This window comes from Mobula birostris, chromosome 1 (assembly GCF_030028105.1).
Source record: "Mobula birostris isolate sMobBir1 chromosome 1, sMobBir1.hap1, whole genome shotgun sequence".
NCBI lineage: Eukaryota > Metazoa > Chordata > Chondrichthyes > Myliobatiformes > Myliobatidae > Mobula > Mobula birostris.
In genome coordinates, this window is record NC_092370.1 from 156020844 (window position 1) to 156041583 (window position 20740).

At 38.9% G+C, this 20740-nt stretch overlaps 1 protein-coding gene across 6 annotated transcripts in view; it reads right to left on the minus strand.

Moving 5' to 3' along the window:
• Positions 1-20740, minus strand: part of ino80 (INO80 complex ATPase subunit) — a 241676-nt gene that overhangs the window by 176260 nt on the left and 44676 nt on the right. For 5 of the 6 annotated variants that reach the window (XR_011886757.1, XM_072264538.1, XM_072264553.1 and 2 more), the window contains exons 3-4: positions 7566-7738; positions 5964-6034 (exon numbers count right to left, since the gene is read on the minus strand). Coding sequence is in view for 5 of the 6 variants with exons in the window: in XM_072264538.1 (XP_072120639.1) it covers positions 5964-6034; positions 7566-7738 (244 nt within the window). In the remaining variant the exon portion in view is untranslated. The remainder of the gene's footprint in view (positions 1-5963; positions 6035-7565; positions 7739-20740) is intronic. The other variant, XM_072264545.1, reaches the window with a different exon arrangement.

The window sequence follows — 20740 nt, forward strand, 5'->3', positions numbered from 1 at the left end:
CTAAAGATGACCCACCAGAACATATGACAACTTCAGAAATTTCATTACAACAGAAATAAATCCAAAAGCCATTTTCATCATTCAGCAACTATTATGATCCACTTTTCCATTAATCTGACTTCTGTAAGCCACCTTGGGCAGAAGCAATGGAAATGCTGTGCAGCATCAGCCTTCAGTACAAGGAAATAAAGCCACACAGTTTTTTTGTGTACATAAATATCTGGTATATGTTTTCTGTTTGGTTAAGAAATCTGTATTTAATGCAATAGAAAACACAAATCACCTTTGTCAAGAAAACACTAAGCCACTTCATATATCAGAAATCGAGTTCATTTAACATCTGGTCAAAGGCCAACATTATGTATTCACTCAAAAGTGAGATGGAGCCTCCAGCACCACAGAATGCCCATCACTTACAAGGAAGTAGACAAATCAAGTGGCCTGAAGTTGCTCTGTTTGGGTCCTGGTTGAAACAGGAGAGCAGACACAAGGCAGCACAAGCAAAGTAAATACAATACAAAACTGGCCAAAGAATCAATTAGAAATTTGTGCATGCTCCATCCAATAACATCCAACATAAATAAGGACCAGTGCATCAAAGGGTAGGAGAGGGAGTAAGAGCATCCATTGTTCTTGCCTGTGAATGGCACCTCCGTTGGACAGTTCAGGGTGAGCATGTCAAAATGCAGTTTATGTTCAGCTATGTAGTCCACCACAGCTAATCTGCAAATGCTGAGCTATCATACAGAATGATAACGTGTGTACCTGCCTCACAGCGCCTGCTACCTTTAACTATCTGTGATATGCACTCCAAGGTGCCTCTGAGTTTCCCCCCCTTCAGAAAAGGAGAAAAACATAAACAATATACCCATATAATGTCAATGGTGACATATCTGCTATTTTGTAGCATGTGCCGACATTCAATCTGATAATCAAACTTAATACTGTAGAAAGCTAGAAAAATATGTAAACAGTGTAAAATTAAAAAGGAAGTTAAAAAAGGCATGCAAAACTACGTAGTATTAAAGATAATGCAAATTTTTCTTTATAAAAACAATAACTAAGGAGTTGTAGTGCTCACAACAGACGAAAAGAGGGTGAACCTTCAGCAGGCATCAGGCCCCGATGCTGTACTTGGCACAGTACTGAAAACTGGTACTGACTAGCTGGCTGCGGTATTCAAGGATATCTTCAACCTCTCACTGCTGCAGTCAGAAGTTCCCATCTGCTTCAAAAGGACATTATACTGGTACCCAAGAGGAGCAGGGTGATCTGCCTCAATGACGATCGCCCAGTAGCACTCACATCCACTGTTAAGTGCTTGAAGAGGTTGGTTACAGATAGAATTGACTCCTGCCAGACTAAGGATCTGGATCCACAGCAATTTGTCTACCACCATTAACAAATACAAATAACAGATACAAATTCACTGGCTCTCCATTCTGCATTGGTGCACCTGGACAACAGTGCTTAACACCCTCAACCCCTCAGTACTAATCAACAAGCTTCAAAACCTTGGCCTCTGTACCTCCCTCTGCATCTGGATCCTAAACTTCCTTATCAGGAGTCCAGTCAGTAAGGATCTGTAATAAAATCTTCTCCTCATTGACAATCACAGTTCACTGTTCCCTCTAAGCTGCAAGGGTATACGGCCATGTAGTAAGTGAAGTGCTCCCACACACCTAGCCCACAGCTGGAATTTTCTTGTTAATATTATTTTAATATAATTTGTGTTGCCTCAAAAATATCACAGCAACACTGATTTTAAATTTGATGTTTCTGTGAAAGTTAAGACTGGTTCAATTAAGACACCCACTGATACGTTGAACTACATGCTTAGAAACAAAAACTTTGAAGAATTGTCAATTCTTGTTGCCATCATGCAAACATTACAAACAAGAGAAAATCTGCAGATGCTGGAAATCCAAGCAACACACACAAAATGCTGGAGGAACTCAGCAAGCCAGGCAGCACCTATCAAAAAAAGTACAGTCGACGTTTCAGGCCGAATGGTAAATGCTGCCTGGCCTGCTGAGTTCCTCCAGCATTTTGTGTGTGTTGTTCGTTCGAACATTTCAAGCTTCCAGTGCCAAATGCAAACATGGATTCAGTCTTATGAAATCAATCAAATGTAAATCCAGAAACAGACAGAAGTGAAACATTTGGATGATCTAATGAGGAATGAAGAAATACTCAAATGGCAAAATAGTACAACTGTGGCTAACACGGGAAGTTAAAGCTAATGTAAAAAGCAAAGAGAGGGCATACAACAAAGTAAAAATTAGTGGGAAGACAGAGGGTTGGGAAGCTTTTAAAACCTGACCAGAAAGCAACTGAAAGAATCATTAGGATGGAAAAGATGAAATATGAAAACAAGCTAGCAAAAATATTAATGTGGATAGTAAAAGCTTTTTCAAGTATGTAAAAAAAGAGACGAGTGTGGATATCGGACCTCTAGAAAATGAGGCTGGAGAAATAATAACAGGGGACAAGGAGATGGCAGATGAACTAAATGTGTATTTTGCACCAGTCTTCACTCTGGAAAACACCTGCAGTGTGCTAGATATTGAAGGGTACAGGGAAAGAGGTACGAGTACAGTTACTATCACAAGGGAGAAGGTGCTCAAAAAGTTGAAAGACATAAGGGAATACAAGTCACCCGGGCCAGATGAACTGAACCCTAGGGTTCTAAAAGAGGTAATGGTAGAGATTGTGGAGGTATTAGCAATGATCTTTCAAAAATCATTGGACATGAGTGCTACTGGGCATGGTGCCAGAGGACTTGAAAATTGCAAATGTCACTCCACTCTTTAAGAAAGGATGAAGACAACAGAAAGGAAATTATAGACCAGTTAGCCTGATCTCTGTGGTTGGGAAGATGTGGGAGTCAATTGTTAAGGATGAGGTTATGGAGTACTTGGTGACACAAGACAAGATAGGACAAAGTCAACATGGCTTCCTTAAGGGAAAATATTGCTTGACAAACCTGTTGGAATTCTTTGAGGAGACTACAAATAAAGGGGATGCAGTGGATGTTGTATATTTGGACTTTCAAAAGGCCTTTGACAAGGTGCCACACATGAAGCTGCTTACTAAGCTATGAGCTCATGGCATTACAGGACAGTTCCTCGCATGGTTAGAGCATCGGCTGATTGGTTGGAGGAAGCAAGTAGGCATAAAAGGATCCTATTCTGGTTGGCTGCCAGTGACTAGATGTGTTCCGCAGTGGTCTGTATTGATGTTTATGATGTTTATCAATGATTTAGATGATGGAATAGATGGCTTTGTTTCCAAGTTTGCAGCTGATATGAAGATTGGTAGAGGAACAGCTAGTGTTGAGGAAACAGGTAGGCTGCAGAAGGACTTGGACAAATGAGGACAATGAACTATTTTCTAGACGGGGAGAAAATACAAAAATCTGAGATGTAAAGGGACTTGGGAGTCCTTGCACAGACCACCCTAAAAGTTAACTTGCAGGTAGAGTCAGTGGTGAGGAATGTAAATGCAATTTTAGCATTCATTTCAAGAGTTCTAGAATACAAGAGCAGGGATGTGATCCTGAGGCTTTACTAGGCACTGGTGAAGCCTCACCTTGAGTATTGTGAACAATTTTGGTCTCATCGAAGAAAAGAAGTGCTGCATTGGAGAGGGTTCAGAGGAGGTTCACAAGGATGATTCCGGGAATGAAAGGATTATCTTACAATGAATGCTTAACGGCTCTAGGTCTGTACTCACTGGAATCTAAAAGGATGAGGGGGATCTCATTGAAACCTTTCAAATGTTGAAAGGACTAGACTGAGTAAATGTGGAAAGAGTGTTTCCCATGGTGGGAGAGTCTAGGGCAAAAGAGCACAGCCTCAGGATAGAAGGGCGTTCATTTAAAACACAGATGTGGAGTAATATCTTTAACCAGAGGGTGGTGAATTTGTGGAATTTATTACAAGTAGCATTGTGTATACTGAAGGCAGAGCTTGATTGGACACGGCATCAAAGGTCACGGGGAGAAGGCCAGGAAGCAGGGCTGAGGAGGGGAGAAAAGGATCAGCCATGATTGAATGGTAGAGTAGACTCAATGGGCCATATGGCCTAATTCTGCTCCTATGTCTTAAGATCTTAAAATTCAGAAGGATCTTTCATCTCCATGCAAAATTAATCTAGACAGTGGATTTGTAAAGTTTATGAAATGTAAAAAATGTTATTGTTGTACTATATTTTATCATACCCTTTAATAAATGAAAAAAAGTATGAGAGTTTTCAACTTTCATTCTAAATATTCCAAGTATGCATCTTACAAAAAAAAAATTAAAATGCCACACAGCTGTAAAAAAAATTATAGAGAGAACGTTGACACAGGTGCATCTCTAGGATGCGTGCTTAGCCTATCGCTCCACTCTCTAAACTCATGCTTGTACGGCTAAGAGCAGCTCAAGCACCATCTATAAATTTCACCAATAACACTTCTGATGGCAGAATTGCAGATGGCAACAGGAATGAGATGGATCAGCCGGATGAGTGGTGTTGAGGCAATAATCTTGCACTCTATGTCAGTAAGACCAAGGAATTGACTGTGGAATTCAGGAAGGGTAAGTTGAGAGCACATGAACCAGTTCTCATTGAGAGGTCAGTGATGGAAAGGGTGAGCAGCTTCAAGTCCCGAATGTGCTAATCTATCCTGGGCCCAACACATTGATGCAATCATGAAAAAGGCATGCCAGTGACTTCACTTGATTAAGAGTTTGAGGCAATTTGGTGTGTCACCAAAGACTTGCAAATTTCTTTTGATGTACCATGGGGAGCAATGACTGGTTACATCACAGCTGGAAATGGAGCCTCCAATACAAGATTAGAAGCTGCTGCAGAGGGTTGTAACTCAGCCAGTTCCATCATAGGTACAACCCTCCCTACAACTGACCATCTTAATGAGGTGGCACCTCAAAAAGGCTGCATTCATCATTAAAGACCTTCACTCATCTGGGACATTCTCTGTCACTGCCATCAGCTAGGTGGTACAGGAAAGAGGATCAACACACAACATTAAGAACAGCTTCCTCCTCTTTGCGAACAGTCCATAAATACAACCTAATCATTCACTTTATGCACCACTTGTTTTTTTTAAATTTAGTAATTTGTTTGTTGTGACCTACTGCTGCCACAAAACAACAAGCATCATGACACATATTAGCAGTATTACCAAATACATGACCTCCAGGCTAAACAAGAACCATATCCAACATTTGCAAGACTACAGATTGAGAACTACAAACAAGTCAGGTCTCTATTGGAAAGATACTCACATGTAGCAAAGCAATTTTTAGTCTACTAAAACGCAGTCATTATAACTTATAACTAATAAAACTGTCAATGGCCAATACCAACAGAGCAAGATACAATACTCATCTATGGAAGGTTACCAAGTAGGGTTGAAATGGTTGTGGTATAAATGACAAACAGAACAATTCTCTGATGTTCCAATAGCTCCACTGAGCTTCAAGCGGTTACAAAACATCATGTTGGATCTCATTTAAAATCACTTAACTGTAATTTACTTCCTCTGCAGTGCACTGGGAGTCAGTCTGGATTTTTCATTCATCTCTTTAGTTGCGCTTGTTAACACGGCATTTGACTGAAAAAAGGCAACGTTCTACCACAAAAAAAACAGCTGCCTCTTGCTTACAAACAGTACAGTAATATATTATCACATTTCAACTGATGTTAGCATTCCAAGGCTAACAGTTATAGCAATACAATTTAATTAGACTCTTTACATCGACTTCTCTCTCCAGATTGTACCCCCAACCCCAAAATGATTTCTGTTCACATGGCTAGAGTATAAATTATTAACTCATCAATAATAATTGAACAATGGGTGCATTCCAAACTACTCATATTCTGGACATTCAGTAACAGCACATTTTCAGAGAAATCAGAGAAGAATCAAACTGCAGATTCAATTACTTCCTCACCTTCAGCCATTTTCTGCTTTTCTTCAATTTGCTGAAATTGTATACGTTTCCTTTCTCAACTTTAAGTTCTGCTGAACACAAAACATAATTGTGTCAGTAACTAAAATTCCACAGAAGTGCTCCAGAAATAGATGGAACACGGATAATGTATTTAAATGGATCCTTCTTAGACAATCTCTTAGAATCAAGGATAATTTATTTCTTGAAGGGTAGATATGTCTGTGCCTAAAGTCTTAACATTAAATGCTAACGCACACTAGTTTCAGTTTTGACAGGACAAGGCCTTGGTCCAATGTCAAGGAAGGCCAAAGTAATTGGAAACCTGGCTCTTCAGAACACAAGTGGACATACATGCACATTTACACAAACTTTTCACAAAACCCCACGATCTTGCATGTATCTTCTTCAACATCCAACTCCTATCCTGTTCTCTCCCCGCTTCAGGTCCTCCCACTTTCCATTCATCACTTCCTTCCCTCTCAATTACCTAATGCTTCCCCAAGCCAACCTCCCAAACCCTCAAACTGTCAGAGGTTGATTCAAAAAGCAAATCCACCCCCCAGCGGCCTCTATCCACATGCTTCAAAACAGCTATCCTTTATTGCCTATCACAATTTAGCCCATATATTACACCAGCAGCCACGATATCCAAAGTCTGAGCCCTTTTTAAACAGTCTTTTTCATAAAATTTTCTTTTTCCTCCCTTTGCAGCAACCTACCCAACCCCACAACTAACATAAAACTTTGGAAAATCTTCAGCATTACGCAGAATAAAACAAACTCTTACAAGCAAACATACAGGAAGAGCCTTCTGGCAATATGCTCAATGAATGTATATCCCTGGTCTGAAAGCACTTATTTAACAATGGTATAATGAAGTATATAGGGCTTCAGGACTGGACATGTTCTTCTGTTGGCAGCATCTGCAATGCTGATGTGATGCTACTAGCAAGAGGACAATGGAAGCAGCAGGTATTAAGTACAAAGTATTTCAACTCAACTTTACTCTGCATTTCCAATGCACAAATTTATTTCCTATGACCAAGTTTCCCATAAAATGCTTCTTTACCACCTTTCTATCTAGATAATTCATTCTAGTGTATAAAAATAAAAGCCATTTAACTCTCAACTCTCTGCCAATTATAAGCCGGAATTAATCAAATATCCAGGTTAGCTCAGGTTGACAATACAGAGAAAAATTACACAATGTCTTTATTGGATGTGTACAAAGTGGTTATTTTATTTGCTGCTCCACTGAGATGCAACCCAGGGCACCTTTACTCATTTCATCAGATAGTGTGGGAACTAAAACACATCTACATTTGGTCCAGTGTCTTTTCTTGCTTGAAGTTATGAGCATTTTGGCTTGTCCAGACTCAAGATTTTAAAAAAAGAGAACGTACATAAAAATAATTCAACTACAATATAAAATTGCTTCTTGCACTACAAATTTAAATGGGGAATTAAAATTGAAATAAATTGAAATAAAAGAGTGTAAATCCATTCCCCAGCTATCATTCCCAGAATGTGAGCAGGTAGTGTTTTTAAAACTATCTAATAGAATTTCATACCAATGGGAGCAAGCAGCTCTTTCACTCTCACCTGGATGAAATGCACCATTGATTGAAGGTGGAGTGGTCAGAGTTCTATTCTGCACTACTTCAGGTTGTTCTCCCAGATCCTCATCAACAGGTTCCTTCTTAATGTGGCTCAGGTTTCCACAACTTGTTTTAGAATGTGAGGGAGCCTCCTCAAGCCCATCATCACTCTCGTCACTGCAAGTAGAGAAGAACTAACAATAAGCAAATTTATGGATTGATAAATTTTGATTCTTTGAAATGGTAATATTATAAAAATGGAAATATCAAAATGCATACAAGTACAGGCCTCTAGTCTACCGAGCTACGAGCAAGCAATCAAAAAACCTAATGCCTGAAGAAAAAAAATGAAGCACAACCTGACATTCAAAATTAGTTTGAAACATGTCCTTCCAATATCTGTGTTTTAAGTTACCACAGAGAAATAGGGGGAGACTGCACTGTTTGACAATGTACAGCATCAGATAGCTACACATTCTATAATAATTCACATTACTTTGATAAAGGCCAAAGCTTTCCACTTTTTATTTTCAGTGTTAAGTGGGGGGGGGGGGAATGTTATATCATGATTATATAGCATAATACCATAAGCTCAAGGCAACAATTAAGATTAGACACAGAATAAGGGATTTTTTCACCTTTGCCACTATTAAAAACTGAATGAAAACTGTGCAAGACTAAGTGCCTTATGGACTGCAGCAACACAAGGTAGGACAGATCACTTCTTTCAAGGGTAGAAAATAATCACCTTGCAAGCAGTGCTCAAGCCTCCAAAAATAAATCCAACATTAAATAAACCCAAACAACTCTATACAGGTGCACATTCCTTTATCCGAAATTCTAAAATCCAAAAAGCTCTGAAAACCAACAGCTGAAGTCACTCAGGTGTGATGTGGCAGCACTAGCAGAGGCCACCAGACGTCAGTTGTGGCTCAGTGCTCATACTGGTTACACGTGCATTTGCTGTTCGCTGATATTTTGTGTTCACTGTTGACTTTGTGTTTAATTTCACTGTGAAAATGTCAAAAAGAGCTGCAGATACCCCAATGGGAAAAAGAGAAGGAAGCATCTATCATTATCGATAACACAGAAGGTGGAGTTATTGCAGAAGCTTGATCGTGGTGTGTCCCTGCAGCGTCTTACCGAAGAAAATAGTGTCGGAACTACCACTGTATATGATTTAAATAAACAGAAAGACAAGTTGCTGAAGTTTTATAGTGACAGTGACGTTCTACATTTATTCCAATTTACCATGCGTTTGATTCTAGATAGATAGATAGACAGACATACTTTATTGATCCCTAGGAAATTGGGTTTCGTTACATTTGCACCAACCAAGAATAAATATAGCAATATAAAACCATAATTAATTAATTAATAATTAATTCAGTTCGTTTGAAGCTGTATATTTTTATGTTTTATTGAATGTTTTTGTTGGAAATAAATTTTCTTGTCATAATTCCCTAAACAATGCAGTATAACAACTATTTACATAGCATTTACATTGTATTAGGTATTATAAGTAATCTAGAGATGATTTAAAGTATACGGGAGGTTGAAAAAACAAATTTGATATAATAGGACTTGCTAGAATAAATTGATTCAACCCAAAAAAATTTCGAAATCGAAACCATATTCGTAAAGTATATTTTACTATTGGGTTAACCATTTGTTTATGCAATTTAGAAAGAGAAAAGGGAAGCAAGGTCCCTAAAATAGAACCCAATGAAAACCCTTGTAAAGATTTACATTCAAGATTTACCCAATGTGGACTTGAAGTTATGTCCAAGTCCCATGACCAAAATTTTAAATATCGAATATTAATTGCTCAATAATAAAATCTAAAATTCGGTAATGCCAGACCCCTCTCCTTTTTAAATTTCCGTAAGTATCTTTTACTTATCCTAGGATTTTTATTCTGCCATATATATGAAGAGATTTTAGAATCAACCTTGTCAAAGGAGGACTTCGGAATAAAAACTGGCACCGCTTGAAATAAATATAAAAATTTAGGTAAAATAATCATCTTGATAGCATTAATCCGACCTATCAATGATAGAGACATTGGTGACCATTTAGTAAACAAAAGTTTAATCTGATCAATTAAAGGTAAAAAATTAGCCTTAAATAAATCTTTATGCTTTTTTTGTAATTTTAACCCCTAAGTATGTAAAGAAATCGGTAACCAATTTAAATAGTAAACATCCATAAATTGGAACCTGCATATTTAGGGGAAATAGTTCACTCTTAAGGTTTAATTTATAACCAGAAAAATTACTAAACTGAGCCAACAAGGATAAAACAGCAGGAATGGGTTTCTCAGGGTTAGAGATATATAATAGCAAATCGTCTGCATATAGTGATACCTTATGTATTTCATTCACACGGGTAATACCAAGAATGTCAGGTGAATCTCGAATAGCAATTGCAAGTCCTATTATATCGAATTTGTTTTTTCAACCCTCTATCATGGATCAAGCCTATTTGGTTTGGAAAACTAAAGGTATATTAAGATTTTGTGATCTATTTTTGGATAATTGTTTTAAGTCTTTTGAACAATTATCTAACAAATACAATTTGCCTAGATCCCATTTCTTTAGATATTTACAGATTAGAAATTTTAAAAATACTGTTCTTCCTACCTTCCCGAATTTATATTCATCAGATATTTTGTAAAAAAATTTTAGGTTTAAATCCTTTTCAGAAAGGTGTAATAGCAAACATTTATAATATAATTATGAAAATACATCCAGATGTAAAGTTAAGATCGATTGGGAAAGGAACTTAAGATCACTTTACCTATTGAAATATGGGAAAAAATTCTTCAGTTAGTTAATTCATCCTCTATATGTGCTAAACATGCGTTGATACAGTTTAAAGTAGTGCATAGGGTTCATATGTCCAAGGATAAATTAGCTCGTTATTACTCTCATATAAATCCTATATGTGATAGATGTCACTCCGAGATATCTTCTTTAACTCATACGTTTTGGTCATGTCCTCTTTTAGAAAAATACTAGAAAGGTATCTTTGATATTATTTCAACTGTTTTGAGTATTGATTTACAACCCCACCCTATTACTGCAATTTTTGGTTTACCAACGATAGAAGCAAATGTTTTAACATCTTCAGCTTGTCGGATGATTGCATTTCTTACACTAATGGCCAGAAGATCCATTTTGCTGAATTGGAAAGAGATCAATTCCCCCCACCACATTTCATTGGTTCTCTCAAACCATGTTGTGTTTAAATTTAGAAAAAATTAGAAGTTTTATATATGAACCCTCTATTAAATTTGAAAAGACTTGGAGGCCATTTATTCAATATTTCCATATGATGTAATTTGACCTTTTCCAAACCTATTCTATTTTTTTTAGTCTATGTTGAGGGGAGCAGAGTCAACGACACAAATGGTTCTTTTTTTAATATATGTTTCACAACAGCCCATGTCTTTTTTTCTGTAGGTTAGTTGGTCTATCTTGTTAGATTAGATTTTTTTTGGGGGGTATATATATTTTTTCCTTTTTTCCTTTTTCATGTTAATTTGTCTATATATAATGTTTGTATCATGTAAGATTAGGAGGTTTAATATCCATGTATTAATTGGGTTTATATTTATATATGATAATTACAACAATGTAATCTCATTAATTTAGTATGATTTCTATGTTATGTTAATCTTTATCATTACGATACTAATAAAAAATTGAAAAAGAAAGTAAAGTATACGGGAGGATGTGCGCAGGTTTGGTGAACCGCCGGGTCCTGAAGTCCACCGCACTGAGACAGGTTAAATAAGGGACTTGAGCATACGTGATTTTTTTGTTTTTTTTGTGGGGGGGGGGTCTGAATTCCAAAATGCAACTAGCCCCAAGGATTTCGGATAAGGGATTGTGGACCTGTATTGGTCAGTTCTCAGACACTGTCAGATAGCCCTGCAAAATATCTATTCCCTTGAATTGTACTTTTATGAATTAATCCAAATTTCAAAACAATATATTGTGCAGATGTGGCCAATCTACAGCTCACTCTCAATAGAATGTGGTTCACTACAAAATAAATGAGAACTTTAGTCAGAAAAACTAGCACAAGGCTGATAGTAAAATTTTGATTTTAAGTACAGGCATATTAATTACATCATTCAAGTAAAATACTGAGAAAGATGCCATAACTGCTTGACCAATCACTGCCTAAATAGTCCATCACATCTATATACTTGCCCCTCCCCCCCCGGGGTGCAATGGAAACAGAACTGCCACTGCAGTGAAGGACTTTGGAACCCTGCAAAGAACACCCCACAGCACCCCACAGACAATCTGATAATCGTCCACATGAGCTACAGAATATCCACTGTTTGGCCTACCGTAAAGCTCACGATAATTAGCATCTTAAAAGGTCTCTAGGGTTCTCTACCAGAAATCACTAAGACTGGATTGATGATGATGACTAGATCCAAAAGTTAATTAATCACAAAGTGATGTTGGACTTAAAACACTACCACATCAGAAAGAATAGAAAAACATCTACTAGGAATCTGATAGATAACAACAAAAAAACATAAAACAGACAATGGATGCCAAGATCAGACATTCAGTAATAAACTGAAAAATCACAATATGCCAGGATTCTACAAGATCATTTATGACTCAAAAACTACCCTATTAAGAGCAAAGGGAGAAGAGTTTATTAATGAGAGAAAACCTCAATGCTCCTTGGACAGAACACAAAGTGTTCCTCAACCAAGACTGCCTTTTGGCACAAGTATCTATAATTTTCTTCCATGGTTTACTGTGTACTGCAATCTCAGTCCAAAGGAAGAGCACGATGAAGCCAAACAGTGGAAAATCAAGCCCCAAACATCAAAGTTGCTGGTGAACGCAGCAGGCCAGGCAGCACATGTAGGAAGAGGTGCAGTTGACGTTTCAGGCCGAGACTGAAGGGAAGAATCTCAACTTGTTATAGACTAACGCAGAGAAAGACTTATGAATTGCTGCCAAATGCTCATCTCCCTCATTTAAGAGGACATTGATCAACTGGGCCAATCAACCAAGGATTGGCAGATGGAGTTTAATTTAGATACATGCAACGTCCAAGACAAACAAGGGTAGGAAATCACAAACACCAGAGATTTTGCAGATACTGGAATTACAGAATACACAAAGAATGCTAGAGGAACTCAGCAGAGGTTATAGTTGAGGCTTTGGTGATAATTTACCAAAGTTCTCTGGGATTGGAAGAAGGTCAATGTCACGCCACTGTTCAAAACAAAAGGGTGTAGCAAAAGGCAAGTAACTACCAGCCAGTTAGTTTAACATCTGTAGTCAGGGAAGATGCTTGAAGCTATCATTAAAGAAGAAATAGTGAGGCATCTGGAAAGAAATTAATCCATCATGCAGACGCAGCACGGATTCAGCAAAGGCAGGTCCTGTTTGACAAACTTACTGGAATTTTTTTTTTGAGGATGTAACCAGTGCGGTAGATAGAGGGGAACAGATGGATGTTATTTACTTGGATTTACTGAAGGCATTGAAAAGATGCCACATAAAAGACTTATCCATAAGATATGGATGCATAGAGTTGGGGTGATGTATTCGCATGGATAGAGCAATAGAAAGCAGAGAGTTGGGATACATGGGTGTTGCTCAGTGGTGAGCGGTGTACCGCAGGGGTCTGTACTGGGCCCGCAACTGATCATGATATACATTAACGACCTGGAAGAGAGGGCCAAGTGTAGTGTATCAAAGTTTGCTAATGACACTAAATTGAGTGGAAAAGCAAATTGTACAGAGGATACGGAGAGTCTGCAGAGAGAGATAGATAAGTTAAGTGAGTGGGCAAGGGTCTGGCAAATGTGAGGTCATTTGCTTTGGTAGGAAAAAAAATGGAAGAGCAAATTATTATTTAAAAGTAGTAAAAGATTGCAGCATCCTGCTGTGCAGAGGACTTTTGAGTGTTTGTGTATGCATCACAAAAGGTTGGTTTGCAGGTACAGCAGGCCATCAAGAAGGCAAATGGAATGTTGGCTTCCATTGCTAGAGGGTTTGAATTTAAGAGCAAGGAGGTTATGCTGCAACTGTATAGGGTAACGGTGGGGCTGCATGTGGAGTACTACATGCAGTTCTGGTCTCCTTACTTGAGGAAGGACATACTGGCTTTGAAGGCGGTGGATAGGAGGTTCACCAGGTTGATTCCAGAAATGAGGGGGCTAGACTATGAGAGATCGAGTTGCCCAAGACTGTACTTGCTAGAATTCAGAAGGAGGAGAGAAGATCTTAAAGAAATATGTAAAAATTAAGAAAGAAAGGGATAGAGGCAGGGATGTTGTTTCCACTGGTAGGTGAAACTAGAACTAGGGGACATAGCCTTAAGATTCAAGGGAGTAGATTTAGGATGGAGTGAGGAGGAACTGCTTTTCCCAGACAGTGGTGAATCTATGGAATTCTCTGCCTAATGAAGCAGTGGAGGCTACCTCAGTAAATAAATTTAAGCCAAGGTTGGATAGATTTTTGCATAGTGAGGGAAAAGGCAGCTGGTGGAGATGAGTACATGAACTTATTGAATGGCAGAGCAGTCTCGATGGGCTAGATAGCCTACTCCTGCTCCTGTTTCTTATGTTCTTATTTCTGGCTGACACCATTCATCAGGACTGGAAAGAAAGGAAGAAGTGAGTATAAGACAGTAGGGGGGAGGAAGGGAAGAAGTGCAAGCTGGAAAGTGAAAGGTGAAGCCAGGTGAGAGGAAGGAGGTGGGTGGGGAAAAGGGGATAAAGTGAAAAGCTGAGAGGTAATGGATGGAAAAGCTAAAGAGCTGTAAAGAAGGAATTTGATACTAAAGAAAACTGCTGTGGGCAGATCTGGTTGCTCTGTTATAGGAAGATTTGAGGATGTTACTGGGACAGGAGGTTTTGAGTTATATGAACAGGCTAAATAGGCTAGGACTTGTTTCCTCTGGAGTGTAGCAGGCCAATAGGTGAAATCATGAGCAGTATAAATAAATAGACAATGTGGCCCCACAATACAGGAGTCCAAAACTAGGGGCATAGGTTTAAAGTGAGAGTAGATAGATTTAGAAGGCACCTGGAGGCAACTTTTTCAGCCAGAGATCAGTCTATGGAAGAAGCTGCTAGAGGTGGTGGTTGAGGCAGGTACATCAACAATATTTAAAAGGAACTTGGACAGGTATATGTCTAGGAGAGGTTTTGAAGGATATAGGCTAAATACAGGCAAACCGAGATGAATTCAGTAAGGTAACTTGATTGTCAAGTACACATTGAGCTAAACAGTGTTTTCCTTGCTGCGTAGCTGTGACCCTCATGTACAGCAAAAGAATCTCACAAGCCCCACAATTGTCATCTTCAAAAAAGGAGCCACAGGCAAATTCACAATAAGGATCACAGCAACGGACCTATAATTAGTAAAGAACACGCTTTAACATTTACTTCTCTACTAACAGCAAGGATTCTCAACTCCTGCTTTAATGGATGAACAGATTGCCACAATCAGATTCTATTTATCAACAGATACAATGAACCGTATACTTATGAAAATGGAAAACCTATAGCAAGAACAAAGAACTGAACTACCACACACTCTCCAAGTCCACCAGTAGGACAGACAAGCCAATGTTAGCACTCAACTACCATAACATCTGCTCAATCATCAGTGAGTGATGTATAGCATTTTTGAAAGAGAAAGGGAGAGAATGCTTCAAGAGACATTCTCAGCCTCTAGAAAAGTGTAGTATCCTCACTGGTTCATAGTAATTGTGAGCCCATAACAACATTAAATGGAGAAGCATCAAGAATGGGTACTTTCATTGCTTACAACAGGGACAGAGGCTAAAGAGAAACACCAGAGGGAATGCAAAAGATTTTATGAATCAACCATTCATTTTAAATATATACTTCAAAGACAAAGTCAAACTGCAAGCTTGTGAGCTGCATAATGCTCACGCAAATTTAGAGTCTAGTTTTCCGTAACCCAAATATTTCTCCATGCATAAACTACTACACACCCTACAGGTGCTGTGCAATACCTGCTAATGGTTTGCTCACAGACTGTGCAGGCTACTCACACATATAATACTTTGGGAAACTGAGTACTTCTTTAGCTGTGATACATTGCAGATCTGGTGCCATTACAATCCCCCTGCAATGCACAGATTACAGGCTGGATTCACTGTTGACTAGATGAATACAAATAGCCGCACTTCAAGTTTTAGTTATATACAAATCTTATAACAATGACTTAACAAATTGCAAGAAACAATGGCATGGAGAAAAATTGAAACCAGAATGGGCTGACTATTCGGTATTCACTGTTAATGATGGTAAATTGTTCTGCCTTTTGTACAAACCAGAGTAAGCATATTGAAACATCACTATGAAATGAACCACAACATTTCTGGTTGTGCAGAAATGAACTGCCTCAGCTTCAGAGACCCGGGTTCAATTGTGATCATAATTATGCCTGTGTCTTCATGTGACTGTACAGGTTTCTACCAAGATCCAATCTGTATGTGTTCCTTCGTCTGACCCTTCCTGAAGTCCACAATCAGCTCTTTTATCTTACTGACGTTGAGTGCCAGGTTGTTGCAGCGGCACCATTCCACCAGTTGGCACATCTCACTTCTGTACACCCTCTCGTCACCATCTGAGATTCTACCAACAATGGTTGCATCATCAGCAAATTTATAGATGGTATTTGAGCTATGCGTAGCCACACAGTCATGTGTATATAGATAGTAGAGCAGTGGGCTGAGCACACACCCGAGGTGCACCAGTGTTCTAGTGTTGATCATTAGGGGAGCAGAGTTGGAGGGGAACAGCAACTTTAAATTCCATGGTGTTATCACTCCAAAGTATCTGTCTTGGGCGCAGCGCACAAGTGCAATTACAAAGAAAGTACAACAGCGCCTCCAGTTCCTTCGGAGTTCTGAAGATTCTGCGTGATATCTAAAGCTCTGACAAGCTTCTACTGATGTGCAGTGGAGAGTATATTGACTAGTTGCTTCACAACCTGGTATGGAAATACCAATGCCTTTGAACAGAAAATCCAACAAAAAGTAGTGGATACTAGCCAGCTAGGCAAAGCCCTCCCTACAGTTGAGCACATACGCACAGAGCGCTGTCGCAGGAAAGCAGCATTCATCATCAGGGACCCCGCCACCCAGGCCATGCCTCTTCTCACTCTGCCATCAGGAAGGTGGTACAGGAGCATCAGGTCTCACACCACCCGGTTCAGGAACAGTTCCTACCCCTCAACCATCAGGCTCTTGAAACAGTGGGAATAACTTGACTCACCCCATCACTGAACTGTTCTCACAACCAGTGGACTCACTTTCAAAGACTCATCTCATGTTCTTGATATTTATTGCTTATTTATTTATTATGATTATTTCCTTTTTTCCTTTTCTGTATTTGCAGAGTTTGTTGTCCTGTTAGGTGCAGTGTATCATTGACTCTATTATGCTTCTTGGAGTTACTGTATATGCCTGTCAAGAAAACAAATCTTATGTGCTGACATGTATTTTGAACCTTGAGATCTCCTCTTTTGTCCCAATGATATACAGGTTGGTTAACCACCCCACACCCCAAGTAGAAAAAGTTCATTGTCAAAGAGAATAATTTGTAGGAATACAAGGGTAAGAGGTTGGAGAGTGGAACTTATAGGATTCTTCTCTTAAAAGCTCTTATGGGCAAAATAACCCCCTTCAAGTCAAAAAGAGTTTTCATTTCAAATATCTTCCTCATCAAAATTGAAAATAACCAGCTGCATAAAAATTCTTTATAAAACTCTGGCATCAGAAAGGAAGCTGAAACAATAAAGAAATAAATGTCTGCTAGTTACGAAATGTCACTCCCACTTAGCGGCCATATCATGGAGAACTTCTTACAAATATTGAGGACGGTTATAATTTCATATTCAAGTAATACTCAACCACAGTGAATACTAATACAAATTCCAATTCTGTGCTACATTCGATGCCTCCCAGATATTTCAAATGTTTGAAACAAGATGCACAACAGTCTACAAAATTCTTTTATGCTCAGCCTTGCTCCTGCCATATCTATGTACAGTATATGAGATAAGCTATAACTAGCAAAGATGAAAATTGAAGATGAAACTATGAAAAAAAAATCAGCTAAAAGAAGCAACCCATCGTATTAGCAAAGAACACACTTGAACATGCATTTCTCTACAAATCCTTTGTTGGTGCAACAACTGCAGCACCCACAATAAATAAAAATGGAGCCCCATCAGACCTGAAACCCTATCCCAAGTCCTTGGAATTTCTGTCACTGTCATTTAACTCAAACACCTCACACATAGATCAGTGAAACAAAAATGTTTTGAACACTGTCATAGAAATTATTCATTTTAACTGTTCAAATGAAAAGCATCAAGTTCAAATTATTACATCTATTCAAAGGAATTCAACTAATGGACTGAAGTGGTTGTCAACCAACGATGTCTTAAATAGGTTTGAAGTTGATGAAATTGTTCATTATTTTACTTGAAGGGAAAGGTTCCTATCCAAAACTTGGGAAATTCAGTCAATGGCCTCGTCATTAGGTACACCTGCTCATTAATGCAAATATCTAATCAGCCAAACATGTGGCAGCAACTCAGTGCATAAAACCACGCATCATGGTCAAGAGGTTCGGTTGCTCTTCAACCCAAATATCAGAATGGGGAAGAAAAGTGACTTTGACAGTGAAATGCTTGCATTTGCCAGACGGAGTGGTTCAACCATCTCTAAACTGCTCATCTCCTGGGATTTTCACACACAAAAGTCTCTAGAGTTTACTGAGAATGGCGTGAAAAACAAAAACACATCCAGTGAGCTGCAGTTCTGTGAGCAAAAATGCCTTGTTAATGAGGTCAGAGGAGAATGGTCAGACTGCTTTAAGCTGACAGGAAGGCAACAGTAACTCATAACCATGTTACAATAGTGGTGTGTAGTAGAGGAACTCTGGTCGAATCTTGAAGTGGATGGGGGACAGTAGCATATCACACAGTGGTTCCACTCCTGTACCTAATAAAGTGGCCACTGAGTGCAGATAGAGAACCTGTCACATTATTATCACAATGGTTGTAGTGATATTACAGGACATCTGCAAACCCTAAACTTGGCAATCCAAGACGATTAAATTTTACTTAAACAAGTCCTTCGGATAACTTAAAGCTGCAGCAATGAGATTTGTCAAGAGAATATTCTTGGCATTAGCAGTGGACCAACCAATTCGCACAGGTCAGGGAGAAGAATTTAAAAGAATGTTTCACAGGGCTCAGCACATTAGCGGCGGACCAATCGATTCGCGATTTATTAGCAGGAGCAAATAAAAGTAAAGCAGAGTTAAAGCAGAGCGGCCATTGAGTGAGTGGACCAGTGTAGGAGTGGGAACTTGAGATTTTGGCAAGGAGACACAGGTAAGTAGCAGGTAAGGCTTTTGTAGTGGTTGAATAAAATGTCACTAAGTTACAGCTAATTAAATAAAGGGATGATACAGGATTAGATGATGTGCTGTAGCTGCATGATGTGGGAGCTGATGGACCCATTGTGGTTTCTGGTGACCACATCTGCAGCAAGTGTTGGCTGCTCGAGGAACTCAGGCTCAAAGCTGATGTCCTGGAATCTGAGCTTCAAACACTGCTGCACGTCAGTGAGGGAGAGAGTTACCTGGATTCTGTGTTTCAGGATGTACTCACACCCATTAGATTAGCTGCCTCAACTTCAGTCTGTGGTCAGGGGCCAAACAGAGTGTGACTGCAAGTGAGGTGGGTAGAGGGATTCAAGAGACAGTGCTGGAGGACCCTCAGCACTTGACCTTGTCCAACAGGTCTGAGATTCTTGCTTCCTGTGTGGATGAGAGTGGGGCTGTAGGAAGGATGAGCAAGCAACCTAACTGTGGCACCGTATTTCAGGGAGCCATTCAAGAGAGGGGAGAGAAGGGAAATGCAGTGGTAATTGGGGATAGTATTGTCAGGGGAATAGACAGTTCTTGGTCGCGAGGTTAGAGCTGAAGGATGTGTTGCCTGCCTGATGCCCAGGTTCGAGACATCTTATCTGACCTGCAGAGGCCCTGCAAACTCAGAGGAAGTCAAATGGAATGTTGGCCTTCATTACTAGAGAGTTTGAATTTAAGAGCAAGGAGTTTAGTTTGCAACTGTCTAGGGTAACGTTGAGACTGCATCTGGAGTACTGCGTGCAGTTCTGGTCTCCTTACTTGAGGAAGGATATACTGGCTTTGGAGGCGGTGCAGAGGAGGTTCACCAGGTTGATTCCAGAGATGAAGGGGTTAAGCTATGAGGAGAGATTGGGTTGCCTGGGACTGTACTCACTGGAACTCAGAAGGAGGAGAGATCTTATAGAAACATATAAAATTAAGAAAGGGATAGAGGCAGAGAAGTTGTTTCCACTGGTAATTAAGACTATAACTAGAGGACATAGCCTCAAAATAGATTTAGGACAGAAATGAGGAGGAACTAACTGCTTTTCCCAGAGAGTGGTGAATCTGTGGAATTCTCTGTCCAATGAAGCAGTGGATATATTTAAGAGAGGGTTGGATAGATTTTTGTACAGTAGGGTATTAAAGGTTATGGGGAAAAGGCAGGTAGGTAAAGATGAGTCCATGGCCTGATCAGCTATGATCTTATTGAATGGCAAAGCAGGCTCGACGGGCTAGATGGCCTACTCTTGCTCTTACTTATTTTGTTCTTATGTACTCATTACTCACCTCAATAGTACAGTAGGTATTAAGCATTATCTAAATTGAATAAACAAATGGTTAATCCAACAATTAAACATACATTACGAATATGGTTTCAATTTCAGAAATTTTTTGGTTTGAACAAATTTATATTATCAAGCCCTATCAGATCTAATTTTTTTTTCAACCCTCGGTTATGGATCAAGCCTTTTTGAGATGGAAAATGAAAGGTATAACATGCTTTCGTGACTTATTTCTGAATAACTGTTTCAAGTCTTTTGGACAGTTATCTAATAAATTTAATTTGTTCAGATCTTACTTTTTTTTTAGATATTTACAAATAAGAAATTTTTTAAATACCACGCTGCCTACCTTCCCGATTTCATACCCTACTAATATTATCGATAAAATTTTAGGTTTAAATCCCTTTCAGAAGGGATTAATAGCATCTATTTATGATATAATTA